The 24,731-nt window shown below is 34.9% G+C and overlaps 1 protein-coding gene across 4 annotated transcripts; it reads left to right on the top strand.

Annotated features, from left to right (window-relative positions):
- Positions 1-689: 689 nt before the first annotated feature.
- LOC128234567 (nuclear envelope integral membrane protein 1-like) lies at positions 690-24,384 on the top strand. Of its 4 annotated transcripts, none has more exons than XM_052948859.1 (10): positions 690-821; positions 2,445-2,557; positions 2,800-2,919; positions 3,112-3,232; positions 4,171-4,243; positions 8,051-8,144; positions 8,431-8,795; positions 14,712-14,873; positions 15,506-15,526; positions 20,673-24,384. In XM_052948859.1, the coding sequence occupies exons 1-10, from the start codon at positions 716-718 to the stop codon at positions 20,815-20,817; spliced, it is 1,320 nt and encodes a 439-aa protein (XP_052804819.1). In that variant the 5' UTR covers positions 690-715; the 3' UTR covers positions 20,818-24,384. The 4 variants fall into 4 exon arrangements, with proteins under 4 accessions (XP_052804819.1, XP_052804817.1, XP_052804820.1 ...); XM_052948857.1 differs by lacking the exon at positions 20,673-24,384 and adding an exon at positions 18,809-20,653; XM_052948860.1 differs by lacking the exon at positions 15,506-15,526.
- Positions 24,385-24,731: the final 347 nt, after the last annotated feature.

The following is a 24,731-nucleotide window of genomic DNA, read 5'->3' as shown; positions in this document are numbered from 1 at the left end:
CGGGTTTGACGTGGGATTTTGGTTGCTTTTGCAAAGTGCTTGCCGTCAGCATTTACGATTTGAAAGTTAACAACGATCTTGTTTATCACATTGTTAATTTTAACTAAGTTCTTAACTGGCCATCGAGCCTATGTTTCCTGTCTTGGTACTGTACGTTAATGCATGGGAGCGCATTACAGTGTGTTTGTGTCAAGCTTTCTCATTCATCAGATGTTTGATAATGATAACTCCAATGGTACGCATACCAGCTAGGTGGCGTCATCATTCTGGATGTACTAGAAATGGTGACATGTAGCAATTTGGCGTCTAGTTTTTGAAATTCTCTTAGATTTTGCTTAAAAATCATTTGCAACGCTGATTTTAATTTTAGAACAGTTTAACACTGTTCTTTCATACAGTTCTATTTAAAAAATGATCAAATGAAACAATAAGATTTTAACATATTATTACGCGCTGCATTAATGGAATTAGAATTGCTGCAACGGTGAATATACATCGTCGGAGCAATATAATCTCTAAACCAATTTTTCAGGCCATTACACCTTATTAAGATAACTGAAATATATTTTATCGTCACCGTAAACATGGTTATATCATATTTGTTTTCACTGCTGTACTGTATAACTCGGATTTAGAAATGTTTTTTTTTTGGTATGCAAAAAGGTTGGTCTTAGAGGGTTCACCGGACAATGGCGCTGTAAAGTTTGTTTACAAAATGGAAGAAAACTACAAAATTACAATCTTTGCTTTATTAGTCTACTGTTTAGTTCCGGTTCTTGCAAATGAAAACGTTAAAAATGATTGTAAAAAGGCAAAAAATTGTGAGAATGTCATACGATGTATAACATGAAATATCTTTATTTTGCATTCCTGTCATATGTTTTCGCGAAATGATATTATCTTATGAATTGTTTTTTTTCAAATGCCAGTAGTATATGATTTCATGAAGAACAAACTTAAATTAATGCTATATTGCTTAGAATGGCTATTTAAAACGAATTACGGACACTACGGACCATGGACATTACGGACCAGACATTACGGACCAGATTTAGGGACACTACGGACCAGATTTAGGGACATTACGGACCATCTTCGGAATCTTACGGACCATGATTTAAACATTTTTTTTTTTTTTAAATTAATCACTCATTAGTTTATAATTTGTTAATAAATACTTGAATACGAGTGCTCAGTATGACGTTATATCTTCCATAAAACTGAAAAATCCCGTGAAGTTCGAATAGATCTCAATATAAAATCTTGTGAAATTCCAAAAGGTGTTAAAGAACTATGCATTTATAACAAATATGTGAACAATAATGAACGAAATTTGAAAGATCGGCAGTTAAATCAGTTAAAAGCAACAGAAGAAATATTTTCCAAAACAGTTTATTTCCCAAAATAAATCGAGCAGAAGTATTTTCCAAAACAGTTTATTTACCAAAATAAATTGAGCATATATTAAATAAACAATATACATAATTATAGATATAACGTTGATTTTCGGCTCGAGTCGAGCGTTTTGGTGACGCCATCTTGCACTGAAACCAACCATTTGGTCACGTGGATTCCCCGCCTTGACTGAACCTTTCAATTAAAACAGTTGAAACGGAAAACAAACAAATATGACGATTCAAAGTTTATTTCAGAAAGCAATCGATCACATATGAAAACATTAATATTCACATTTACAATTACAGGATAAACACATATTTCGTTCATTATTATTCAAATTATTATAATATTTTATTAAAAATACATTGATGTTTAACATTGGAATTTCCTGGATTTTTCAGTTACATTAAAGATAATTTTCATACTGAGCACTAATATTCAAGTATTTATTAACAAATTATAAACTAATGAGTGATTAATTTAAAAAAAAAAATGTTTAAAAACATTATAAATGATGGTCCGTAAGTTTCTGAAGATGGTCCGTAATGTACCTAAATCTGGTCCGTAGTGTCCCTAAATCTGGTCCGTAATGTCTGGTCCGTAATGTCCATGGTCCGTAGTGTCCGTGACCCTTTAAAACATAGCGAGTGACTAAAATAATTCTCTATGATTAAATTAAAATGAACACAGGTGGTGCAGGACTAAGTGAACCTCTTCCAAAGTGTACACTTTCAGAACCAAGTGAACCACATATTCATCTCACTTCATCTGAGATCAAGAGTTCAACTTAGCCCTGATTCACTTGGGAAGCAGTTCACTAAGTCTTACATTCAAAATTATGCCAGTATATTTAAACAACATTCTAATCAGCTGTGACCAATAATAAGAAAAAAATATTAAATGAATAGTGTTAATGGACTACATATATGTTTGTTAAGGCCAATTAATCTTAATTTACTATTATGTCCTGTTCAATCAGTTGAATAAAATTAGGTCTTCTTTAACATCATCATGCACGAATATTAAACTGAAGACTTTCTTTTTAGGCTATTGGCTCTTAAAAAATGACATACATTCAAGAAATTCTACACCACCATCAACCTTATTTTGCTTTGAGGGGATGCAGAAAAATGTGCTGTACATGTGGTCAAACCCAATGGTATGTTTTACTCTAGTTCCTAGGTGGATTTTTTTTTTGAAAATGTTATTTCAAATTCAGCATGTTACTGAAACTCAAAATGAATTGTTCATGTAAGATTACTATTTATCTTCCATATTTATCAAGTATGTTTCATTAAAGGATGTGTGATTAAGCAAGAGGCAAAAAATGACAAACACAGAAATACATAAACTTCATTTCCTATTTCTTATTGTTTGTTAGACATGTTCATTGCTTTTCAGCTCAGGGTAACAAGAAACCTATCAAATGCAAATGAAACCAGCAAGTTTATCACCTACTATGGCTTATCAGCTGCAGATGTTGAAAGCAAAAGCCAACAACCTGGTTATTCTATTTTAATGGTAATGATTAAGTGTTTCAGTATCTTATCGCTGTTCAGTTTTCTAAATAGGAAACTTTAGCTAAAAAATATCATAAAATTATTTGAATGGAAGTTAAATTGGTATAACCATACTGTAGTTTTAGTAATCATCCCTAATGGATACCAGAAAAAAAAACAATGAACATCTTATTGATTTAAATCCTTTTTACAGGGATGGTTTTCATCTGTGCGAGCATTACAACAGAATGAGGACATGGCCTTCAGTGCTTTCAACACCAGCTGCTTCAAAATTGACTCTAACATTGATTTCACAGCCAAACTGTTTATCAAAAGTTAGTTGAACACCTGGTTCACTTTATTTGCCTTTACCCATATTAATCCTGTAATTAGTAGCACACCTCTTCAAAGATATAGTTCAAGAATGTCATTAATCATTTGGTTTGGAATCATTTTACTGTTTTCAAAACTAATGATTGATGCCAACCCAAGCACTGTTATAACCATCAAGATAAATTCAATAATTTTTTTAAAGCAGTATGAGAACTCATCAACCTCAAATTGGGTCCATACATTAAAAATATGTACTATAATAAGGCCCCTTTCAAGGAAGAGGAAATATATTGCTTTGTAGATGTTGGTCATTCAGTATGTTGGTAGGTCGCTAGACTGAAGCTTGTCTGAGGGATAACATTGACCCTTATACTCAAACTTGACTTAGAGGTTGGACATGTCCAGTAGATGACCCGTATTGATTTTGAGAGCTTTTCAGAGTTTTATTTTGACAATGCATGCACCCCTGTCCCTAAAACTTGATATGAAAGTTGTGACCAGTAGATGACCCCTATTGATTTTAAAGTCAAAGGTCAAGATCCAAGTGACCTTGAATGAGAAGAGTTTGTCCCAGTGATAATTAGACAATGCATTGACCTATGGTCCTCAAATTTGATGTTGAGGTCAGGTGTGACCAGTTTTTGACCCCTATTGATTAGGGCTCATTAGGTCAAAAGGTTTATAGTGACCTTGAACACCCAAGTCTTGTCTGAGTGATATCTATTGGATCAGGTGGCATTTTAGTATATGCATATTTTATTCAATTTCTAAATATTCCAGACAACATTGTGCTCAGGGGACATTAAGTTTAACAAAAATCTCTTGTTGGTTTTCCTTCTAAAATGTAGAGACTCTGAACCACTGAAAGTCAACAGTGACATTAAGCTGTCTTTTTGCAAACCTTATAAACGTAACCTTTTTCCCCCTGTTCCTGCTTTAGCCATAGAACTGTGGTTTATCGCTTACCTGGTTGTTGGAGTGACGATTTTCTTCTCTGCCAAGGCATGGAGTCAGTAAGTCTTTGCATATATACATATTTTATAATTAGGCTTGTCAGCTATCAAAATAGAGGAGTGAAAAATGTCTTCATACTTTTCTGAAATACAGACCTCAACAAGAATTACCACAATTGGTTGCCAGTGCTCATCTGTTGTTGGTTTTATTTGAAAAGGGATATAACTTGCTTATTAAAAATGCAAAGCCATAATTAGTTTTGTTCATGGTCAAAGCTTATGCATTCTGACAACAAGGCTATCATGATACCTCAATTTTTAACCAGGTTTTCACCACAAAGTGAAACCTGGTTTTTTGGAATGATGTATGTCGTTGTTTGGGCAGGCAGCATGAAACTTACCCAAGAAACTAAATAACTTGAGTTAGGGTTGACATATCTTGACTAAACTTGGTATTGAGAAGACTTTATGAAGACTTTTCATGGGGTTGCGTTTGGGGCCTCTAGGCTCAAAGTCAAGATCAATGTTAATTTATGGTTGAAACTGAACAAGGGGATTGTTTGGGGCCCCTGGGTCAATGTTACTAAAAAAATAAAAACAATTGAAACTGAATAACTTTAGTAAGGGTTGACATATCTTGACTAAACTTAGTATTTAGGAAGAGTTTATGGATACCTTTCATTGGATTGCATTTTGGGCTTCTGAGGTCAAGGTCAAGGTCACCGTGACATAAAATAGGAAAATGGTTGAAACTGAATAACCTTAGTTAGGATTGGGGTAGACATATCATGACTAAACTTTGTAATAAAGAAGAGTTTAAAGAGACTTTTCTTTGGATTACGTTTGGGGCCCCTTTGGTCAAGGTCACTGTTACTAAAAAAAAATAAAATCAAACGGTATCACACGATGAAGGCTGAAGTTGTTCTGTCATCATTGAAAACCTTGTTTTGGAGCACTGCAGTGTTTCTTGTTTCTAATAGATCCGCTTAAAAGAAAATAGATCAGGGCCAACTTACGTTTGGATGGTCTGACTCTCTTACTCATAGCAATCCATTGCAATGATCGAAATAAACACATACCCCAAAGCCTGTTTGTTAAATGTGAGACAGGACTGTTAAATGTGAGCAGGGCTTCCATTAAAGGAAGTTTGGAAGTATATTACTCCCTAGAAATGGGTTAAAACTTCCAAAATTGATTCTATGGAAGTACAAAAACTTCCATAACTTTGAAGAAAACTTCCAAAGTTGAAAGCTTGGAAGTTCAAAATATCAAAACCTTTCAATACTACTTTTATGATCACATTTTTAATCAGTTTAACTGTTTTTAAGTATTATTATGATATTAGTCTGTGAATTTGGCAAGTTAAAGTTGCAAATTATTTGATTTTTAATATACTTGTTGAAAAATAGTTGTAAAAGATATTGTGTTCGGGTGACTTAAACTTCCACATTTCAGTGTAAAACTTCCAAAATTGATAGACAGGAAGTTCATACTTCCAGTTTCAAATTCTTAATTGAATACCAATTTTTTTTCCTTCCTGTTATGTAACAAGGACATAAAATATCTAATAAAATTCATACTTTAAAGTATTAGTTATATTTAATAGTACAGGCAAATCTAGTAAAGTCAGATAAAACTCTCTATAAAGCCTCTGGGAGTTCCATGTCATCTTGCAAGCATTAGTCCAATATTCATTTGTATAGATGTAACAGAAGAATGGAGGGGTGAGTACTCCAAATTTGCATTTTTATCAATGTCAAGAAATGACTGTTAAAAGACTGCAGCTTGATTTAAATGTAATTAAGATCTATAAATATAACTAATGCTTTATTCTGTGATAGAATTGGCAACCTCCTTACCAAGCATTAAACAATTGTAAAAAAGCAGTAGGGAAAATTAGTTGGTGTTAGCCTAAACTACCTGGTGACCTACTTTCAATACACACTTTATTTACAGTTGTCAGCTGGAATTCTTATCATGTTCAGCCATGTTGTGAAAGTGCAAATACCTGAACTACATCCATTTTGTAGATTAATGCATTTTTACCATTTTGTTTAGTATACAAAATTAGACATTTACCGCTTAAGGATTGTGTGAAGTGATATATTATCTCTATTTGGCAGCCATGTTTTTTGTTTAGTGTTCTGATTACTCCGTGTATCGAATTTCTCCAAAAAATAAACACTTTGTGCGGGAAGAATTGTTGAGATTTGTATTGCAATCTGTTACATATATTTTACAGAATGTTTTTGTTATTATTGTTTGCGAAGTTTAATTCAAGATAGAGAGAAAACCGTTGGTTTAATGGTTTGTTTACAAACTGTTAGAAAGTAGGTCACCGATGTGGTCGTCACTTCAGACATGTTTATAAATGATTTATGAAGTAATGTATGTTGTAACAAACAGGAACAAGGAAGATTTAGTTAATATCTGACTATTTTATGCAGCTTAGAAATGTTTAAATGAAAAAACACAGACAGCTCTACGGTTATTTTTAATGACAGTAGTAATGAGTGTTTTTAAAGAACAAAGTATCAGGATCTTATTTACATGTAGATGTTAGTTCAATGACAAAGGGCATGTTCACCTGTCAATAAATTTTCTGTGATAGATTCGTCATATTGTTTTGACAGCCTTCATTATCTGCCTGGACGTCTTAACTGGTCCGTCTAAAATACTGATCTGTCAAAATGTTTAACTACCAGAGTGAAATATTCTTGAACTTGTTGCACAAATGGCAGCATGCGAACATATCAAAAGAAGATTTCTACAGGAAAATTGGAGAATTTTCCCGTGGGTTACATTCCACCATTAACAACACAAGAAATACCATCAAACTTCATGTACCAAAGTTTGTGCAGGAATCTCCCGTGGTCCAGGAAGTATATTCTGATTGGTTGAAATACTACGATGAGGCGTACGCCTGGATTCACCCAAAATTTCATCATTTCAGGTTCAAATAATTTCTGAATAAATATATTGGTTAGCAATAAATTCATTGATAAATGATTTGAAAAATATGTAAATAGTAGTATCAACTATTAGCAATGTCTGCATTGTACCCAATGTTAACCCATAGTCCATTCAAACTAAAATATTGAAAGTTATGTTAGTTATTTTTTCAACGTTATTCCTTAGTAACAAATTAAGGTATATTTTCGGATGTGCATACTTGCCATATATTTGGAAGGATCCCCCAGGGATTCTGTTCAGATTTCAAATATATGTATATATATGTATATTTGTATAGACAAACTTTCCTTATAAGTTCTTAGGTTTACAGTTATAGACAATGAGAACAGCTGGTTACCAAGGCAAATGTCTTTCGCAGATGTTTCATTTGAAAGTAAATGCTTTATACGCTCTTTTTGTAGGATATTTATTGTTTTCAATGAAAAGTCAGTTTTAATTGAATCACATAAACAATTCAATTTCAATACAGTGAAAGATTTTGTGAGTCTATTCCCCGCATTTACATGCATCAGATTAGTGAAAGAATTTGAAAAACACATGCCATGTTATACTCATCATTACGTTGTAAGCTTGTTTGATTTTCACGAAAAGAAGACGTGTTATTGGGATAGCCTTGGTTTCAACGTAAGAGGTTTAACTTGGACCTTTCCCCAAATGCAAGGTGCTCATATACAACAACATACAGCAAGGCACATAACTCTGGCTTAATAAGTATTGAGTTATGCCCCTTGTTCACCTGAATTAAGTTAAGAATTATTCAGATTATAAACTTAACTATGTATGGTTTAACTGTGTAATTTATTTCAGTAAAACATTGTTCCTCATATTGAGTCACATATGAAATTAACCACAGATATAAAATGAACATGTGTAATTTCATTTTTTTTTTTTCAGCAACACGATGCTTCACTACGGCTCAGGTGTATCGATTGGCGTGCTCGCTTCTCTTCTTATTCTTGTCTTTATACTCTCCAAAATACTCCCAGGTGTAAGTAGCCCTTACTATGACAAATGATAAGCTTCTTTGTTTTGGAATTGTAGGACGTTCTAGTGCAGTTATCGTGCAAAAACAGAAATCTTCAGATATACAGAAAACAACTATCAAATGGATTTATATGAAACTATATATATATATATATATATCTGTGGTTAAATTTTTTATAATATAATGAGAAAAATTGCAAAACAACATTGGCACTTGTTTGAAGAGTTATGTTGTCATTATTTCATCATTTAAACTAATTTAATAAGATCATGTTTTTTTTTTGTTTCAGCGCCTAAAGAATCTTATCTACTTCATGTTTTTCCTGAGTGCATCTGCATCTGTCTACTTCATAAATCAGTTCGCTAATTACATGTCCAACCCTATCACTGGAACACTTGCGGAAAACTGGCAATACATTGTGGGCTACATTCTCCTCTCAGGGCTTATAAGTTTTGCGCTGGTGTACAGATATGGGCCTGTGGAGAATGAACGGACAATGTCGCTGATCCAGTGGTTCCTACAGGGGGTGGGGCTGGCATTAGTGTACAACAGTACACAGTTGACTGAGGTGTCGTGCGCTCTTGTCATTATCTTGCTCGCTGTTTACAACTTCCCGACTGTGGTGTTCACCAACCAAAGAACAAAAAATATTTGGTAGGTAAAATAACTGCAAAATTATTAGTTTTGTTGCCTCTACTAGAACAGTGAATGATTAGGTATAATTATAATCTTGGCTGTGTTGTCTTACTTTATAGATTCATTAGAGTTAATATTGTTTTTTTCAATTGTCTTTAATTTGAAATAATTTGCTGAAAGATGTTGAACAAAAACAAAGTGATTATGATTATCTAGATCTTAAATGAATGGTGAAAATAAACGCCTACAGTATACCCAGGTCCTGTTCTGATAATTGTCAATTTTGGACACTGTGGGTGTTAGACCTTCTGTGTAGACAAACTTGACACATACAGATTTTATTTTGCATTTTGAGATAATAATCCAATTGCTTGATTAAATACCACCATTCTCATGTTTGTAACCATCACTTTGATTTATAGGATCAGATTAAAGAGAAGTGTTCTAGGAAAGCGCATGTAAGATTTGTTTCTGAAATTCATAATATCTGTTGTTGTGTCGCCTGAAAAGACGACATATAGGGGTTACTTTTGTCGGCGGCGTCGTCGGCAGCGTCCGCGTCCCATTTTCGCTTGTCCGGGGTATATCTCCTAAACTATTAGTGATATCAACTTGAAATTTCATGTAGATAGATCTAATTGAGGGCAAGTGCAGTGCACAAGAACTGTTACTCTTGCTTTCATATTTTTAGAGTTATTGCCCTTTGTTATTTTTCATGCTTAAAGTTTTGTCCGGGGCATTTCTTGTAGAATATAAGAGTTATCAACTTGAAACTTCATATGTAGATAGATCTCATGGAGGGCAAGTGCAGTGCACAATAACAGTAACTCTTGCTTTCTTAGTTTTAAAGTTATTGCCCTTTGTTAATTTTCATGCTTAAAGTTTTGTCCGGGGCATATCTTGAAGAATATAAGAGGTATCAACTTGAAATTTCATAGCTAGATAGATCTCATTGAGGGCAAGTGCAATGCACAAGAACCGTTACTTTTGCTGCCATATTTTTAGAGTTATTGCCCTTGTTAATTTTCTTGCTTAGGTTTTGTCCGTGGCATATCTCGTAAACTATCAACTGTAACTTATTCTGTAGGTATATCTGATTGAGGGAAAGTGCAGTGCACAAAAACCGTAACTCTTGCTGTCATATTTTTAGAGTTATTGCCCTTTGTTAATTTTCATGCTTAAAGTTTTGTCCGGGGCATATCTTGAAGAATATAAGTGGTATCAACTTGAAACTTCATAGCTAGATAGATCTCATTGAGGGCAAGTGCAGTGCACAAGAACCGTAACTCTTGCTGTCATATTTTTAGAGTTATTGCCCTTTGTTAGTTTTGTCCGGGGCATATCTTGAAGAATATAAGAGGTATCAACTTGAAACTTCATAGCTAGATATTTCTCAATGAGGGCAAGTGCAGTGCACAAGAACCGTAACTCTTGCTGCCATATTTTTAGAGTTATTGCCCTTTGTTAATTTTCTTGCTTAGGTTTTGTCCGTGGCATATCTCGTAAACTATCAAATGCCACCTATACTTGAAAGTTAAATGGCAACATCATTGTCTATAAATGAATAAAATGCCAATCTAACAGCTATATTGTCGACAGTAAATAATTAGTCAGGCGACACATCCGACTCGCAGAGTTATAGTGTGTTACTAGTAGTTCACTTTGTTTCCCTTTCGTTATTTGGTCATGGGGCAGCCTAGGGTTTAAGCCAGGATTTAATAGGGGCAGTGTGCTGCAGATAATGGGAAGGGATCCAGGGGTAAAAATGGCAGGGTGCTGCAGATAAAGGGGAGGGCTCTAGGGTCGGAAAGGGCAGGGTGCTGCAGATAAGGGGAAGGGATTCAGGGGAAGAAAGGGCAGGGTGCTGCAGATAAGGGGAAGGGATCCAGGGGGTGAAAATGACAGTTTGCTGCAGAAAGGGGAAGGGCACGAGGGGTAAAAAGAGCAGGGTGCAGCAGAAAAGGGAGGGTGCTAGAGGTAATAAGGGCAGATAGCTGCAGAAAAAATGAGAGGTGCTAGGGGTAAGAAGGGCAAGGAGCTGCAGAAAGGGGAGAGTGCTAGAGGTAATAAGGTAATAAGGGCAGATAGCTGCAGAAAAAATGAGAGGTGCTAGGGGTAAGAAGGGCAAGGAGCTGCAGAAAGGGGGGTGCTAGAGGTAATAAGGGCAGGAGCTGCAGAAAAAGCAGGGTGCTAGAGGTAATAAGGGCAAGGAGCTGCAGAAAGGGGGGTGCTAGAGGTAATAAGGGCAGGGAGCTGCAGAACGGGGAGGGTGCTAGAGGTAATAAGGGCAGGGAGCTGCAGAAAGGGGGGTGCTAGAGGTAATAAGGGCAGGGAGCTGCAGAAAGGGGGGTGCTAGAGGTAATAAGGGCAGGGAGCTGAAGAACGGGGAGGGTGCTAGAGGTAATAAGGGCAAGGAGCTGCAGAAAGGGGGGTGCTAGAGGTAATAAGGGCAAGGAGCTGCAGAAAAGGGGGTGCTAGAGGTAATAAGGGCAGGGAGCTGCAGAAAAAGCAGGGTGCTAGAGGTAATAAGGGCAAGGAGCTGCAGAAAAAGCAGGGTGCTAGAGGTAATAAGGGCAGGAGCTGCAGAAAAAGCAGGGTGCTAGAGGTAATAAGGGCAAGGAGCTGCAGAAAGGGGGGTGCTAGAGGTAATAAGGGCAGGAGCTGCAGAAAAAGCAGGGTGCTAGAGGTAATAAGGGCAAGGAGCTGCAGAAAGGGGGGTGCTAGAGGTAATAAGGGCAGGGAGCTGCAGAAAGGGGGGTGCTAGAGGTAATAAGGGCAGGAGCTGCAGAAAAAGCAGGGTGCTAGAGGTAATAAGGGCAAGGAGCTGCAGAAAGGGGGGTGCTAGAGGTAATAAGGGCAGGAGCTGCAGAAAAAGCAGGGTGCTAGAGGTAATAAGGGCAAGGAGCTGCAGAAAGGGGGGTGCTAGAGGTAATAAGGGCAGGGAGCTGCAGAAAGGGGGGTGCTAGAGGTAATAAGGGCAGGGAGCTGAAGAACGGGGAGGGTGCTAGAGGTAATAAGGGCAGGGAGCTGCAGAAAGGGGAGGGTGCTAGAGGTAATAAGGGCAGGGAGCTGCAGAAAAAGCAGGGTGCTAGAGGTAATAAGGGCAGGGAGCTGCAGAAAGGGGAGAGTGCTAGAGGTAATTAGGGCAGGGAGCTGCAGAAAAAGGAGGGTGCTAGAGGTAATAAGGGCAGGGAGCTGCAGAAAGGGGGGTGCTAGAGGTAATAAGGGCAGGGTGCTGCAGAAAGGGGAGGGCGTTAGAGGTAGTAAGGGCAGGGAGCTGCAGAAAGGGGAGGCTGCTAGAGATAATAAGGACAGGGAGCTGCAGAAAAGGGGTAAGGCACTTGGGATAGAAAGTGCAAAGTGCTGCAGAAATGGGAAGGTGCTAGAGGTAATAAGGGCAGGCTGCTGCAGAAAAGGGGTAGTGCTAGGGATAGAAAGGGCAGAGTGCTGCAGAAAATGGGGAAGTAGAAATGGGCATGGTGCTGTATTTCTATCATAAAAATTTAAACACACTTAATCTGAACACCATTCGTCCGAATTTAGCATTATTTCAAATTTCCTTTTTGGTCCTGATTTTATTTCTTCCTTGTTTAATTAAAATTTCCATCAATAAACAGAATTAGCTTTTTTGAATTAATCATTCTTTAGAAGTATTGTATGACATGCATAATGTTCTTTTAATAAAAAGTATTATAATAAATTATTTGTCATTTATTAAACAATAATTCAACATACATGTACTATACAGACAATCAATCAAGCAAAATGCAACATGAATGTTTACATGAAATCGACATTGCAATCTTAACAATAGTAATTCCCGAACGCATAAACACTTTCTAATAACTTTCTGACGACTTCGAATTAATGGTGTTGTAAAAGTTTTGAATTTAAACCAAAGCAAAATTAGAGTATCTTTAGCATTCAATTGTATGAAGGCTTAAAGATGCCCCTTCTGCAGACTGCATCAGCATTCTAAAACTCTATAATGTTTTTCACACACTAGATCTAACAGCGTTTTACCCTAGATCTAACTTCTTCCAGAACTACTGCAAAATCGTTCTTTTAAATGAATTTCTACCCAGCTGTTGAACTTCTTTATTCTACGTAGTTTTTTAGCTCTACTGGCCAAAGGCCAGAAGAGCTTATGCGATGGTAATGTGTACGTAGTATGTGCATCCGTGCGGTCGTGCGTCCGTGCGGTCGTGCGTCTGTAAACAATTGCTTGTGAACACGATACAGTCTTCAGTTTTGATTTATCTCGATGAAACTTGTACAGTATCTAGATATCCATTAGAGCTCGGTTCCTTTCGAAAACCAGCCATATCCGCCCATGCATGCCTAGATTATGGCCCTTGATAGTATAAAAAAATGCTATTGTGTAAACAATTGGTTGTGAACACGATACAGTCTTCAGTTTTGATTATATCTCGATGAAACTTGTGCAGTATCTAGATATCCATTAGAGCTTGATTCCTTTCGAAAACCAGCAAGATCCGCCCATGAATGCCTAGATTATGGGCCATGAAAGTTTTAAAGAAATGCTTTCTATTTTTAGCCAGGTCTGCATGAGCGAATTCTATTTTTAGCCAAGTTTACATGTATATGTTAATTCAAGTCTAGAGTTAAGGGAGACCATTTGCAAGTCTAGGATTTTGAGAGACAATTTGCTTTTTGCTTCTGCAGTTGATTTTGTGAATTACTCTGCCTTGATCTTGTTGAAAGCCCAAAGGCCATTTTTTAGCTTTAAGTTCTGTAGTTTGCGCATTCATCTTAACAAAATTGATTGTGAATGTTTAAGTTATGCACCTGGTGTCATTACTGGCCACACCCAGGGTTCACAGGTTTGGTAAACATAAATCTGGAAAGGTTTGAAAATCTTTTTGTGTGTTCGTGCATCCGTCTCAGCACAATTGATTGTGAATGTTTGTTCAAATTGATCAATGTTGTCCTAGGATGCCCTTGACTTTGACCTTTTGACCAACTTTTTTTAACTTTTAAAACTACAGAAAATTTTACTATGAGTACAGTTTTGAAAGCATTTTTTTTTTGTCAGATGACTTTTACTTGGCACATATTAACATAGTTCATGCAACTAATCTGCTTACAATACTTTCTGGGCTCAGATGTTGAACGTGCTACGTTTTCAGGTAACCCAAACACAAAACATAAACTATATGTCTGTTGCCTTTTACCAATACATACATGCTCTGGATTGATATGACCACAAAAGCCATGCCAGTAGAGCATATGCCCTTTTGGGCCTCTTGTATATAAGATCTTTTGGGTCAAAAAAAAATGATTGGTTAGAGTTACATCCTTTTCAAAAAGAGGTACAGAAGGTAGGCTTTATTTTATTTTTTTATTAGACTTTATGTAAGAACCTTATTGTCATTATTGGAGAATTGTGTTGAAGTAATCTTCTGTATAAAGCTTTTAAGATTTTAAACAGACACTTGATTTTGACCAACTGACTGTTTAACCGGTAGGGTAACCCGAACCATATGTATTTTCTTAGGCCTTGACATTTAATTCAAATTATTGTGCAGATACATCTCAACAAATGTCATTATGATCCTTTTGGTAGTGTTTTATCTGGCAGATTTTGATTACACAATGTTCAATATAGTTGAATAATCTTATGTAAATGTTTCATAAGATATAGAGAAGTACTTTAATGATCGGTTCAAAATTACAAAACAGGCTGGAAATAGTCATATATATGTATATATGAGATGTTAGTGATATTGAAGGAAATAGGTTCCTTATTTTCAATACTGCACATGTAAACAAATCTAGTAAATATTATTCTTTCTGCTGTCTTCCGCCTGATTGTCTTATATATATATATATGTAATTCGAGTGTGAACACATCCTTTAATGGACTCATTGTTGATAAGAAGCCTGATCAAATTTTTGGTCTTTATATTTCAGGTTCAGAATTTTCCCGCCAAAAGTAAAGTTGCTGACTGAGGATGAGTATGTGCGTCAGGGTAACGAGTCGACGCAGGCGGAGCTTGCTAAACTGCGGGATTACTGTCGCAGTCCTGACTGTCAAGCATGGAAAGTGATCTCAAGATTGAAAAACCCACACAGGTACGGTATGAAAGGAATGCCTTGAAAAGTTCTCAGTAGAATCCAAGACTGCAGACAATTGTATAACACTGGTTTTTTCAAGTTGGCCAAACTACATAGTGATTGGTCAATATTTATCCAATAATTGCTGATGACCAATCAAAATCCTTCTATGTGCAAACTAGATATAAGATAATCAGTGGATAACTTATCCAGTTTTATACAATTGGCTGCTGGTGTCTGTTCTGAGAGGCAAGAGCAAGTTACTCAGGTTGAAATTTTGAACCTATGACCTCTTGGATAAAACAAGATAAATTGTATTTCCAAGCTTGGGTAATAAATAAGTGTAAGTAATGGAGAAAAATAATCAAATAAGTAACGAAGGTTGTAAAACAAATAGGGCCTAATTCTGTTTGTCCATACACAAACAACAAAAGCTCATCGGATGAATATACTTGAACATCTTTTCCAATTCTTTATTTGTATCTTTGGTTTATGTCTTTCATACAGTGAAATATCAATTTTCTTTCACTGATATTTCTCTATAGATAAACAAATGGAAAGCATATAATAAATATTCACATGTCTGAATAGACTTGACTGTAATAAGTCATGATTTTTTAGTTGATATAAAGCATTTCCTTTCATTCTAGGAACATGAGATCAGAAGAAAGGTACACTAAGGTTTTCTCTTAAATACTGGTTAGATCTACATATAGGTCTTGTCATTGTAAAAGAATGCTTCTTTAAACTGCATGACTCTTTAGAACAACACCGATGCTTTCTTTGTAGCAAAAATCTGGTTTATGCATATAACTGTTCAATGAATTATTTAGTTGCTTGCTCTTGTACACATTGAGAAAGAAAATTTTGATAAATTAAAAGCAATAAATAAGACCTAAAAGTCTCTTTAAGTGCATTAAGATTGATGTCTTGATTCTAAATCATTTACGTTACATTATGAAGTGGGCTTAATTGATATTAAATTGAATTTCTTCCAAGTGTACATGAGTGTCAGGTGCTATCAGAAGCTACTTTTATTTTCAGCTTAAAAAGAAAGATATGAATTTAAAACAAATGAAAATGAAGGAATGGTAAATCATGTTTATGAACTGTGATGTTACCTATAGAGTAATATTAAGTGACAAGTTGAGGAATTCCTCTGCACTTGTATAAATATAGCATCTGTAAACGTCCAAATGTCCGCTTAGTGATAAAGCCTTGTTCAGAACTTTAAAAAAGTTAATAATGTGACTATTGACATTGCTGTTCTTTTTTTAAGGTTTAAACATTTTATGATATGCAGCATAATGATCATATATTCAAATAGAATATGTACAGGTAAAACAGTTGTCTAAAATCTTGTTAAGAATGCTGGGATCACAAGTGTTTTTGTGAATTTTCCAGAGCATTTCAGAATTTAGTTTCCTCAAATTTAATGAAGTTCTCATAAATCAGCCCAGTTGCATTATTTTACATGCATGTTGAAAATCTAAAAAAATAATGCCCTGGTTTGAGTGCATTATAATTAGAACAACATACAAGGTCTTTAATACAAAAAAAAAGTATGAAAAGAAAGAAGGTCCCAAAATGTTTCCATGCTATAAGCAGAAAATGTGTTTATATGACAGTACATTCAAACTCATTATCTATGGCATTGTTTCTAGAATAAGATTTACATATCTTGAAAGCACTTGTTTTTAGCTTGACTATTCGAAAAATAAGGAGGGCTATACTACTTCCCCCGGCGTCAGCGTCCGGTTAAAGTTTTAGTGCAAGTTGGGATTTTCACTTATAACAGTTATAAGTCCAATACCCTTCCTTCAATTGACTTAATACTTCACACAGTTGTTAAGGGCCATCACATAATAAGGTTAGATAAGTCCATATTACCCTTTATACAAATTATTGCCCCTTATTGACTATGGAACTTAGTTTAAAGTTTTAGGGCAGGTTGGGATATTTATTAATAACTTCTATACCCTTCGTTCAATTGACTTAATACTTCCCACAGTTTTTCAGGACCATCACACAATGAGGTTACATAACTCCAAATTATCCTTTATATAAGTTATGGCCCCTGACTACGGTTAAAGTTTTAGGGCAGGTTAACGTTTTAGGGCAAGTTGGGATTTTCACTTATAAGTGCAATACCCTTCAATCAATTGACTTAATACTTCACACAGTTGTTCAGGGCCATCACATAATGAGGTTTGATAATTCCATATTATCTTTTATACAAATTATGGCCCCTGATTGACTTTTTAACTTAGGTTAAAGTTTTAGTGCAGGTTGGGATATTTATTGATAACTTCTATACCATTCGTTCAATTGACTTAATACTTCACACAATTGTTCAGGACCATCACCCAATGAGGTTACATTACTCCATATTATCCTTAATACAAGTTATGGCCCGGTTAAAGTTTTAGGGCAAGTTGGGATTTTAATAAAAAAACTTATATACCCTTCATTCAATGCACTTAATACTACACATAATTATTGATGACCATCTTATAATCCTACATTCAAATTATGGCCCTTGAATGATTTTTTTTATTTTTTTTTATTTTAATTTCTTTTGAAAGGCACATTTTTATATTCTTAACTGCATTTTCATATTGAATGTCTTGCGTCATTGTTCGGGCAGGCTGGTTGGAGGGCAGCATCAAAGTCACCTTATGTATCGAATAATTTGAGCTTTTTAGCTAGGTTTGACATAAAGAGACCAAACTTGGTAACTATGAAGAGTTTATGGAGACCTTTTATTGGAATGCGTTTGAGGCCCCTAGGATCAAGGTCAAGGTTACTTATTATAGAAAATGGTTGGTATTGAATAACTTAAGTAAGGGTCTACATATTGTGACCAAACTTGGTATATAGGAAGATTTTATAGAGACCTTTCGTGAGATTGTGTTTTGGGCCCCGAGAGTTCTGGTCCAGGTCAAGGTCACTGTTGCTAAAAATAGAAATATGGTTAGTACTGAATAACTCGAGTAAGGGTTGACATAGTGTGACCAAATTTGGTATACAGGTTAAGTTTATGCAGAGCTTTCATAGATTGCCTTTTGGCCCCCTAGGGTTAAGGTCACTGGTTCTAAAAATAGATATCTGTTTCAGTTATGGTTGACATACGGTGACTAAACTTGATATGTAGGAAGAGTTTATGGATGACTTCCATGGGATTGTGTTTGGGGCCCTTAGGATCAAGGTCACTATTACAAAAAATAGAAGTAAGCAGTTGTAACTGAATCTCTTCTGCAATTCTTTAAAAAACCCAGTTTTGTCACATCGTGATTCTTGTTCACTTTTTAATTTGATTGTTTTATTGCTTTTGACAGGCACATTATACATCGTTATTGTATTCAATTCTAAGTCCAAGCGGCGTAGTCAAGCGCGCTCTCTTACGCCAGCTCTTGTTATAGTAGGTGTCACTAGGTATTACCTAATGCCATTGCCAAATTTCGTGTGGATTTAATTGTGGTATGCACATGATAAATCAATGGCCCCGATTGATTTGAGATCAATAGGATGAGATCAATAGGTCAAAGGTCATGGTGACTTTTATTAGAAGAATTATGGGTGCTCCTAACAGGTGACATACCTGATTTTTAAAATTCATGTTTAAGAACTGTTGTTAACTGTTTCAGGATATTTTGCTTACTGTTATAAACAAAGTAGTTATTATTTTATTCTGGTAGCGTGTGTTACTGTTTAAGGCAACCATATCATGTATGTCTTATTTTATTATGACTACTACCAAGCTAATATATGTTGTTTCCTGATTCTTTACCATCTGTTAGTTTTTGCTGTTTCACATGAAAGCTATTAATTTATCTCGGATTGAACTATTCTCCGATCAGCCTCAGGAAACAGTTCAGATGTCATCCTTTCCTCCGCGGGACAACAGTTTTGAGTGTGATCAAAATAACCATGAAATAAATGTTTCATTATAGATTTGCAGAGTTTATAATGCAGAGAGCCTGGCACATCTCTGGCCTGGAAATCAACTCCCATGATGCTGTTTATGACCCACCATTGACTGTCAGCGACACTGCTTCCGAGGCTGGGTCAGATACGGAGTCTGAGCTTGTTTTTGTGTTAGGGAATAGCAACATGACAGTACGCCTTTAGTGATGTGATATGGTACAGCTCAGGGAAAACTTTGTTGACTATGCATGCCTCTTGTGATTGGCTTTCAGGAAATGGAGAAAAGCATGAAAATCATATGATATTTAAAGGATTTATAAAGCAATCATTATTCATCTGATCGAAAACTTAAAACATTGTGCTCTTATATCAGCCAAACTTTTAGAATAATTGAAAGAAAGGCAGATAAAACGAGCAAAGTAAAATATGTGGTGAAACTTACATGAAAGGATTGTTGTAGGAAGTTGAATAATCTGTGTTTATTTGTAGCAAGAGTGTTGAAGGACGGCCCTATAGTGTTCGTGTAAAGTTGTGAAAACATTAACAGCATCTTGAAACCATGGACTCATGGAACAATGCTAGCTATCAGTTGAAACCATGGACTCATGGAACAATGCTAGCTATCAGTTGAAACCATGGACTCATGGAACAATGCTAGCTATCAGTTGAAACCATGGACTCATGGAACAATGCTAGCTATCAGTTGAAACCATGGACTCATGGAACAATGCTAGCTATCAGTTGAAACCATGGACTCATGGAACAATGCTAGCTATCAGTTGTTGGTAACCATGGACTCATGGAACAATGCTAGCTATCAGTGGTTGGTAAGCTAGCAATGAAATTGGTCCTATATTATCAGTGAATTTTATTGAGATTGTTTTCCAGATTTTTTACTGTTTATGCATTGTTTGTTTGTTTGTTTGTTTTTAATTTAAATGTTATGTTGTTTTATAATACCGGTGGTTTTGTTTATTACTTATATAATATTTTTTTATGTTTTTTTTCTCTTAAAGTTTCAGTTAATAGTTCAGTTTGGCGCTTTTATCACATTTTTAATTACTTATGTAATGAGATACACCTCATGGAATGAAGGGAATTAAAGCTGACCTAATATTATAAATAAATAAGTTGACAGAGAATTTTAATTTTTGTTGATGTGTATAGGCCTGACATCACAGACAATTTACCTACTCAGCTATTTTGCTTGAATCACATGAGTTATTGCCCTTTATTTATAGAAATGACCCAATCAGTATTGTCCAATCAATTAACCTTTGTCCAATCATCACAAAATGTTGTCAGTATATGTATGGTCATAATATCTTAGACAAGTTTGATAACCAGCCTGAAAGGTAATTTTTTTCTTACTATGATAAATACTTACATACATTTATTTTCTTTCTTATATAAGTATGTTATGTTTCCATGACAGTTAAAATGGAAAAGCCTTTTTCCGTTATGATTAAGTTTAAGTATACAAGTAGTTAGTGTAATAATGTAATAGAATTATCATATGTTATTTTTAAATGAAAATAAAGGTTAGAACCCTATTCGTTTCTTCTTTCAAACTTTGATAAATGTATCATCATGTTAGCAATATAATGATGATAACAATAACTGTGAAATATCTTGTTTCCTTCTAAGCAGATTTCCCGTATACAGCATTGAGGAAATTCAATGGTCATCCAGTTAAAGGAGTTTGTTTAAGGAAGTAGTTGATGATTCTTTTGTTGGTTTATCAGTATCACATACTGGTACACTGCCCCAAAGGAACCATGCATTACATAGTAATATATGAATATTATCCCCTGAAGTAGAATTTCAAGTACGGTGTTCATCTGCTTACCTCACCTGTATTCACCTGCTTACCTCACCTGTATTCACCAGATTTGCAGAGTTTGTGGAGGGCAACTCCTGGCATGTGAATGATGAGGAATTACTTGAATATGACTCCGGGCCCGACCCAACACCGCCACACCTGGCAGACGACAATGACATTGAGGAGATGGACTTTCAGCTTAGCTCACCCTGATTGGCTGATAGCGCTCATCATGACCAATCATACAAGAGGAGGAGCTTGTGTCGATTGGTTAAAGACAGCAAATTAGATGTTTTGGACTATCAGTATTACTGTGCCATATGTGACATGAACCAGAGAACACATATCTATAGATCAATCTCACTCTGACCAGGCTCAACACACACATTTCAAGTTAACATTCAATAAATGTTCATCCATTTTATTAGCTCATCTGGTATTTAAAGATCAAAAAGCTGAGGTATTGTCATAGCCTTGGTGTCTGTTGTCGGTGTTGGCATTACCATCCTAAAACCTTTAATCTTGGCTATAATCCAAAAGCTTTCAAAATATTCTAAGGAACTTTTGTACCCCAGCTCTAAGTCCTGTTGCCAGAGACAATATTCATATGTGTAGCAAGACCCATAACTCTGACTAATAATTGTTGAGTTATGCCCCTTGTTCAACTGAGCCGGGGGGTGGGGGGGAGAGAGATAAGTGTTTGTGGTCACTCTGTGGTGCTGTTTTTAGTTAGTTTGTACTTGTGTATTGTCCATTAATTCCTGTGTTCATTTAAAGCACTCTTTCACTCACAATTTACAACTGAATGTCACATACTTCAGCAGCTAATTGTATACAACTGGAAAAGTTATCTAATGGGTTTCTTTGGCTAGTTTGTTCATGCAAGCAATTTAATTGGTCAAACATCGTAACAGTAGAACCGCGTTGGCTTGAACTCCCAGGGACTGGTGAAACCTTCTCGAGCCAAGTAGGAATCTTTACCTTCAGTATAAGGAAATAGGTCATCCAGATTGAGCAAACGAGTATATCGAGCCAAACCAGTTCGGGCCAATGGGGTTCGACTGTATTGGTATATATTGACCTATCAATAGATTAATTTTGTCTTACTTTAACAAAACAAAAGAATTAACCGGATTTGTACTATTGGCTAAGGGTATCTCTTGGCCTGTTTGCTCTTAAAAGCATTTTGATCATCAGTAATTATTGGATAAGTCATGGAATAGATTGGCCAACTTAAAACCAGAGACATAACCAGAATATAAACATTGCACTAAGAATGAGATAGAAATTCTAAATATTTTATAGCTATTGTTTCTCCATTGTCAAAAAAAAAAATCTTTTGAATATCAATTTATATAATTTTTTTACACTTTTTCTTTCTTAGTAGTGTTATTTGTTGTTGTCTGGGTAAACAGCCTGTGTTATTATGCTGTTGGACTTTGTTTGACAAAAGAGCAAAACTTGATAAATGAAATATATGCACTTTGACTTAATGGACATTCTTTTATATGGAAAAACAGCTATTATCTTATTATTTAAGTATGATTTATGTTGATTTATTTCTGTCTATTGAAGAATATATCTATTTATAGATTCTTCTCATTGAGTGTTGAATCATTGTATGCCATTTGTGTGTCTTTATTTGGAGTGCATCAGTGTTATTGCAGCCATAGAAGCTAACTTGTAATGTGTTCATGTGAATATTATCAAAATCGCTAATCCAACTTGTAAATCCAACTTGTATATCAAAATTGCTAATTCAACTCATGGTTTACTCTTTTAAAATTGTTTGTCAGAAATGTTGGAGTTAAAATATACCTTGTCCATTTTTCAAAGAAAATATGACTGTGTACTGTCATTGACTTGTTGTTGGCATTGTCTGCGTGTAAAAGCATTCACCCTGGCCATAACCAAACTAACGTTCCAAAATATTCACATGAAAATAGGAATACATATTGTGAGATATACAAACGTGTTGAACAAGGACCATAACTCTGGCTGTGATCATTGTTGAGTTTAACAGTAAAAACAAAAAGACGAGTGTTATCGTTATCTCCGCGGCACTCTTGTTTATGTTCTGTATTCATGTTGAGGCCAAAGAGTCAATGTGCAATGTTTGTACATTTTGTAAATATTGTAAATTCTAAGCATTACTTTCAGTGTGTCACCCTTCAACAGTTAAAAACATACATGTATGATCATAAAAAACATTGACTACATGTATGATCATAAAAAACATTGACTACTTGTATGGTAATAAAAACCATGGACTACATGTAAGATCATAAAAACCATGGACTACATGTATGATCATTAAAAACTATTGACTACATGTATGGTCATTCATCAACTACTTGTATGATCACTAAAATTTGTTGACTACATATATGATCATTAAAACCATTGACTACATTATATATTATCATTAAAAACCCTTGACTACATGTATGGTTATTTAAAACATTAATCACTAAAAACCATTGACTACATGTATGATCATTAAAAACCAGTGATCACTAAAAACCATTGACTATATGTATGATCATTCATCAACTCCTTGTATGATCACTAAAATTCGTTGACTACTAGTATGCCCATTAAAAACCATTGACTAGTAGTATGCCCATTAAAAACCATTGACTACTAGTATGATCATTAAAAAACCATTGACTACTAGTATGACCATTAAAAACCATTGACTACTAGTGTGATCATTAAAAACCATTTACTACTAGTATGATCATTAAAAACCATTGACTACTAGTATGACCATTAAAAACCATTGACTACTAGTGTGATCATTAAAAACCATTTACTACTAGTATGATCATTAAAAACCATTGACTACTAGTATGACCATTAAAAAACATTGACTACAAGTATGACCATTAAAAAACATTGACTACTAGTATGACCATTAAAAACCATTGACTACTTCTATGATCATTAAAAACCATTGATATAAGTATGATCATTGAAAACCATTGACTTCTTCTATGATCATTAAAAACCATTGACTACTTCTATGATCATTAAAAACCATTGACTACTTCTATGATCATTAAAAACCATTGATATAAGTATGATCATTGAAAACCATTGAATACTTCTATGATCATTAAAAACCATTGATTACAAGTATGATCATTAAAAACCATTGACTACTTCTATGATCATTAAAAACCATTGACTACTTCTATGATCATTAAAAACCATTGATATAAGTATGATCATTGAAAACCATTGAATACTTCTATGATCATTAAAAACCATTGATTACAAGTATGATCATTAAAAACCATTGAATACTTCTATGATCATTAAAAACCATTGATATAAGTATGATCATTGAAAACCATTGACTTTTTCTATGATCATTAAAAACCAATGACTACAAGTATGATCATTAAAAACCAATATGACTACTAGTATGACCATTAAAAACCATTGACTACAAGCATGACCATTAAAAACCATTGACTACTAGTATGACCATTAAAAATCATTGACTACAAGCATGACCATTAAAAACCATTGACTACAAGTACGACCATTAAAAACCATTGACTACAAGTGTGACCATTAAAAAACATTGACTACTAGTATGACCATTAAAAACCATTGAGCACTTCTATGATCATTAAAAACCATGTACTACATGTATCCCCATTAACAGCCAATGATCGTCATGTGTATTGATATGTTTTCATATGTGTAAGGAAAGTTATTTTTTGTAAAAGAAGTGTTCAACCTTGTATTTTAATAAAATATAGATACTGATTTAATCTTATGTTTTATGTATATTTGAATTTTTTAAAGGTTTCTGAAGGGACTCATTCACGTGTTTAAGGGTCGGACATTGAAAAACATATTTGTGAAATTTGAACCAAATGTTCAAATAAGAGCTTTACTGTTTATAACTACAGAATATAGTCAAATAATGCTCTATTTAACGTGAAAGCGTCAGTAACATAATTAAAAATTAAAAGTATAGGCAAGCCATGATGGATTTACTCAATTCTGCTCAAATGAGTCTGTCAGTTGATGTTCAGTGTTCTTCTTGTCAAGTAAATGCATTGACTCAACTTCAACAAAGTTAAAGAATAATTTTAGACAAATTATATGAG

Source organism: Mya arenaria, chromosome 5 (assembly GCF_026914265.1).
Source record: "Mya arenaria isolate MELC-2E11 chromosome 5, ASM2691426v1".
NCBI lineage: Eukaryota > Metazoa > Mollusca > Bivalvia > Myida > Myidae > Mya > Mya arenaria.
This window is presented reverse-complemented; position numbering and strand designations above follow the sequence as displayed.

Bases quoted from the DNA above. Each gene is read 5' to 3' on its own strand.
- LOC128234567 (XM_052948857.1), top strand. From the start codon at position 716: ATGGAAGAAAACTACAAAATTACAATCTTTGCTTTATTAGTCTACTGT. The intron at 2,558-2,799 runs GTATGTTTTACT...ATTGCTTTTCAG, and splicing joins ACATGTGGTCAAACCCAATG to CTCAGGGTAACAAGAAACCT. The intron at 8,145-8,430 runs GTAAGTAGCCCT...TTTTTGTTTCAG, and splicing joins TCTCCAAAATACTCCCAGGT to CGCCTAAAGAATCTTATCTA.